The sequence below is a fragment of the Zingiber officinale genome, chromosome 4B (genome assembly GCF_018446385.1).
Source record: "Zingiber officinale cultivar Zhangliang chromosome 4B, Zo_v1.1, whole genome shotgun sequence".
NCBI lineage: Eukaryota > Viridiplantae > Streptophyta > Magnoliopsida > Zingiberales > Zingiberaceae > Zingiber > Zingiber officinale.
In genome coordinates, this window is record NC_055993.1 from 1,918,566 (window position 1) to 1,924,218 (window position 5,653).

At 41.4% G+C, this 5,653-nt stretch overlaps 1 protein-coding gene across 1 annotated transcript; it reads right to left on the reverse strand.

Moving 5' to 3' along the window:
- Positions 1–2,464: 2,464 nt before the first annotated feature.
- Positions 2,465–4,268, reverse strand: LOC121977300 (alpha-humulene 10-hydroxylase-like). The gene is made up of 2 exons (XM_042529890.1): positions 3,310–4,268; positions 2,465–3,181 (listed from the first exon to the last, which is right to left on the reverse strand). Exons 1-2 carry the CDS (start codon positions 4,219–4,221, stop codon positions 2,561–2,563), a joined length of 1,533 nt encoding a protein of 510 aa, XP_042385824.1. The 5' UTR covers positions 4,222–4,268; the 3' UTR covers positions 2,465–2,560.
- Between the last annotated feature and the right edge of the window lie 1,385 nt (positions 4,269–5,653).

The following is a 5,653-nucleotide window of genomic DNA, read 5'->3' on the forward strand; positions in this document are numbered from 1 at the left end:
GCCGAAGCTGGCCAAACTGAAGGCTGAGCTGGATGCATTCCGAGCGGCCCTCGAGGTTTATCAGGGTGCTGAGTCCAACCGGTTCAAGCTCATGAAGAGGGACTACCTCCTCTCGGATGCCTTCAAACTTTGGCCGAGCGGAATAGCCGCTCGGTCGAAATTCTACTATCCCCGCGCTGTTCGCTGTCGGGCCGAGCGGGATAGTCGCTCGGTTGGAAGCCCACTACCCTCATGCTCTGTTGCTAGGCCGAGCGAGATAGCCCCTGGACCGAAGTCAAACTCCATCGATATCATGCTTCACTGTCTGGCCGAGGGGGTAGCCCCTCGGCCTAAGTTGAACTCTTGATGTCATGTCTGCTGTCTTGCTGAGCGGGGTAGCTGCTCAGCTCGGCTTCTATGCGCCGCCTCCCTTGAACGTCGGTTGTTTGAATGCTCCCTGTGTCGAAGTCGAGGACGAGTCGGGGCCTTCTCCCCGGTTGGGGCATGTTTCAGCCGACCGACCGACCGATGCCTTCCACTCGTTGACCGTCTTGACTTTGACCTCCTTTGACTTCCACCGTGGTAGTGGGGTGGGGCCCTTCATCATTACCGCATCACCTAGAAAGACACAAAGAGCAGACTGAGAGGCTAACTTATTACGCTCTGCATGTGGACGAATGACAAAGCAAGTACAACCAAAAACACGCAAAGAGGAATAGACAGGAGCATACCCATACAATTTTTCAAAAGGTGACAAGCTTGAATTATGTGATGTTGAAATTCTATTAATGACATGAGCAACAGTAAGGATTGCTTCCCCCTAAAAGGCACTAGGAACACTGACAGACAATAAAAATGAATGAGCTATTTCAGCAAAATGTCTATGTTTCTATTCAACCACGCCATTTTATTCAGGAGTATCTGTACACAAGGTTTGATAAATAGTACCATCAGAAGTAAATAAATGTGAAATTGATTTGAAGTGTATTCACCCACCCCCCCCCCCTCCCCCAAAAATCACAACGAAAACACTTTATGATACTAGAATATTGAGTTTTCACAAGAGCTCTAAAGTTATTAAAAATTGTAAGATAATCAGAGCTGTGTTTCATAAGATAGATCCAAGAGTAACGAGTGCAATCATCAATAAACAAAACATAATACCTTGACCCCCCCTTTTGTAGAAATAGAAGAGGGTCCCGACACATCAGAATGGATAAAATCAAATGGAGCAGAAGAAAAAGAAAAACTTTTAGAAAATGGTAAGGCAGGAAATTTGGCGAGTTTACAACCACTATAATTAGAAATATCAGAACTTTTTAAAGGTCCTAATACTCCTGTAGAGGCTAAAAACTGTAAACGATGCACTGAAACATGACCTAAGCGAGAGTGCCACAAATAAAAATTAGAAGATAAATGACTTAGATGAAAAGATGATAAATCCATACTCGAAGCTACAACTTCTGTTAATTTGAGTTGATATAAAACATAGAGTCCTCCTTGCTTATGGTCTGTCCCAATCAACCTCTGAGATTGCGGGTCCTGAACATAACAATGGATGAAGAAAAAAAACTAGATATCCAGACTCACATAATTGACTAACAGAAATAAGATTTAAAATAAGATTCGGAATATAATAAACATTAGTAAGAGATAAAGAAGATGTAATAATTGAACCAACACCTACTAATGACATAGGAGTACCATCAGCAGTCACAATAGATATAGATGAACTGGGAGTAAAAGAAATAAAAGATGACAAATTGCATGACATATGATGGGAGGCACCAGACTCCAAAATTCATAAGGATGAAGATATACCTGAAATACCAGACGAGGACAAACCTATATGAGAGAAAGCTGACATGGCAGAGGACTGTGAAGTAAGGAACTGTTGAAACTACTCAAACATATATGAATCAGATTTCCATGAAGCATCTGCACGACCAAGCATGATGACAGAATGAATAATTCTTAGAATAACCATACTGTAAGGATAAACATTTGTATGATCCGCAAAAATTGATGTCAGTACGACCCGTGGTCACACAAAGAATCTGAGGCAGAAAAGAATGTCAAATGTAGAAATCAGTAGTAGAGGGCATCGGTGTCAAAATCAGTAGAAAATGACGTTAGTGCCAAAATCGGCAACATAGGGTTTTGACGCCAAAATCGGTAGAAAAGAGCGTCGGCATCGAAATCGACAGAAAATAGATGTCGACACCGAAATCAACAATAGCAAGACAGAAAATAGATGTCGGTGTCAAAATCAATAGCAACAATAGGAGACGACAACGGTAACATGAAGCAATAACAAGGGACGGTAGAAAAAAATTAGGTCAAACAAGGAGAACCGATCTGATACCATGTAGAAATTAAGAAAAGGAAAAAACTAACCATATTATTAGATCTTAAAATTGATACAGAATATAAAAAATTATATACTGAAGTTAAGACATCCTAAACTCTATAAAAAAAATTCAAATTATTTGAAAAACTATAAATAAATATATAACCTAACAAGTAGATATAGAATGCCAGCAAAGGACAATATATAGATATATATATTTATATAAGGAGGCTACGGCAGAGGAATTCGTGGGTTGGCAAGCAAGAACAGGGGCGACTTCCTCGGAGCACTCGCACCGGAAATCTCCATCATGTCCAACTCTTCGGCCTTCATTCCGCCCGGAAGCTTCCAGTCGAAATAGAAGAGCAGGTGAGCCAGCCCGACTTCCACGGACGACAGCCCAAACGTCATGCCGGGGCATATCCTTCGCCCCGCGCCGAACGGCACAAACTCAAAGTTGAATCCCCGAAAATCGACCGAGCCGTCGGCGAATCTCTCCGGCTTGAACCTCTCGGCGTCGCCGCCCCAGTAGCGCTCGTCCCTGCCCAAAGCCCACGCGTTGATGAGCAGGCGAGCCCCCGTCGGCACTCGGTAACCTACGACCTCGCACTCCTCCTTGCACACTCTGGGCAGCAACAGGGGACCCGGAGGATGAAGTCGGAGGGTCTCCTTGATCACTAATTTAAGGTAGTTGAACTTGGCGATGTCATTCTCTTCCAGCTTAGTTTTCCCTTGCATGGCCTCCCTGATCTCCTTTTGAGCTTTCTCCATCACCTCTGGGTTCTTCATTAGCTCCGACATAGCCCACTCGATCACCGTCGACGATGTCTCTGTTCCTCCGAGAAATATTTCCTGAATAATAATGTATACGACCAAATTAAGGATCGATCGATTGGTAAACTAAATTAATTAAGAGGCCAGGTCTCACAACAAAATTAAATGAATAAATTAGCATATTAAATTTGAGGAAGTTAACGTACCAATACGATGGCCTTGATGCTGGTGGATGTTATTGGAAATTCTTGGTCATCTTGGTCCTTGAGCCTCAGAAGAACATCGATGATTAGATCCTCCTCTGAAGGGCCGGCTCTCTCAGCCTGGTGCTGTGAGATGATCTCGTCGAACACCTGGTCGATCTGCCGTCGAACGCGCTGTAGCTTAAATTTCAAGCCGGTCAGGGTGTCCAAGAACTTGAGCGAGGGGAACATGTCGGCCACTGCGAAGCTGGTGACCAAACCCACCCCTTCCTTCACCAGCTGCAGGAACTTCCCCTTCTGCTGGCACTTGTCGCCGAACGCTGCTCTCAACACCAGCGCGTTCGTCATGGACATCACCAACTCGCTAAGATTCAGAGGCGTTTGGCTGAACGATGCGGCGCTTGCGATTTCCGCGGTGAGCTTGCGGACCGCATCCTCGCGGATCGTGGCGAAGGACTTGACGCGCCGAGAGTTGAGCAGCTCCATGGCGTAGATCTTCCTCATTTGCTTCCAGTAGCCGCCGTAGGCGGCCATGGCGACGCTGAGGCCGTCGTAGGCCAATATGTTGGCGAAGGTCAAGTCGGATGGCCGGTTGGCGAAGTTGAGGTCGTGACGCTTGATTATCTCCTCCACGGCTTCCACGGAGGAGGCGACGACCAGGTCGACCTGACCGAGCCGGAGAAGCAAGAGCGGGCCATGAACTCGGGAGAGGTGGCGGAGAGTGCGGTGGGGATTGGCACCGGCAAGGTGGTGGATGTTTCCGATGAGGGGAAGCTTAGGAGGGCCCGGCGGAAGAGGTGCCAGTACCTTTTGTGCAGGTTTCCTTCGCTTCTTGATCTGCAGTATTGTTAGGATGAAGAGGAAGGAGAGGGAGAGAGTGATGAAGAAGGAGGGAGAAAAGAGATGGGCTTCCATCTTACGTACGCAGTAGATGATAGTTGATATGATAGTTAATGTTTGTGTGGATTGATCTATCGCTCTTTCTTCCATGTATTTATAGATGTTTTTTCAGGAAATTAAGAGTGATCAGATCGTCATGATCTGTTTACTCAGTCCATTGAGGCGTTCGTTCGTCCTTTTGGGAAATAAACAATAAAAATCTTGCGTCCTCCTCGTTTTAAAATTTTCCAAGTCAAATATTTTAAGCTTCGAATCCATAATAAAGTCAGAAAAGAGAAACAATTGGAGTTTTGTGGGAACACTTAGCTTGGTCAAGTAAATCCAACTTTTAGGATGAATTTTTATACTGATCTTGATTCAGCTAATCAATAAAAAAATAGTAAAGGTTTGAAATATGGAAGGTCACTGGAAAATGTTCTGATAGAATTGCAGTTCTTTGTTTACTGTCTTTTTTCTTTTTTAAAAAATCATTTCTGAACATGCATCTTTTCTAATTTCATTTCTGAACATACAATTCTGTCTTAGCTTTTTCCATAAAATATAATTTAAAAATTATTATAGTGTAAATATTATTAGTAATTTACGAATACGAGAATTAAAGGATAGAAACTCCATTCTATCCCATTTTAAGAAGATAAAATATATAAATGCTAAATGAACATGGAAGTTCTATTACTTTCAAATATTAGAACTTATGTATACAATTGAACAATGAGATATTCTAGAATCATATTTTAGTCAAAATAGAGTCGTAGTACTAATATTTATACGATCCAAATTCAGAATATTGTAACTTCTGTGAATATGAAGCTTAGAATTGACGTGAATTAAAAAACAGAAAATCCAGTAAAGTCTCATTAAGAACGTAAGGATCAAAATGGTTGAAAAACCATAGCCTGTAGATGGCTATAGTTTTTTATTTTCTGAGTGTTTGAACCTGTCAAATCTGTTAATGTACAGTCAATCCCATGGAATATAATTATATTAATTCTCTGGCTGATTATAACAAATTTCGTTAACAACGGTCCACCATGGACTACTTTTAAACACGGCTGCTATATTATTTAAAACCTGACTAATAGAATCGCTAGCTGATTCATTTTCTATTAACTTAATTTGTCTGTAGTTGCAATGCAATGAACCATGAATGAGGTAATTAGGTCAAGTACTGCGAACTTTCTATTAACTTTCTTTTAATTTAACTAAAACAATTTATATAAAATATTATTTTATATATATATATATATATATATATATATATATATATATATATATATATATATATATATATATATATATATATATATATAATTTACAGAATTGTTATACTCCGGACTCTATCCTGCGGATTACTATGGACCAACTGCCATGTCATATTATATTATTTTTTTTAATACAATATTTTCTCTTTCTTAATTTCTTTTCTTCTTATCGCTGTAACGAAACA

What these genes read in the sequence shown, in the direction of transcription:
- LOC121977300 (XM_042529890.1), bottom strand. Translation starts at nt 4,221, where the DNA reads ATGGAAGCCCATCTCTTTTCTCCCTCCTTCTTCATCACTCTCTCCCTC. An exon ending in GCATCAAGGCCATCGTATTG is followed by an intron (nt 3,182 to 3,309) that starts GTACGTTAACTT and finishes ATTATTATTCAG; the next exon opens with GAAATATTTCTCGGAGGAAC.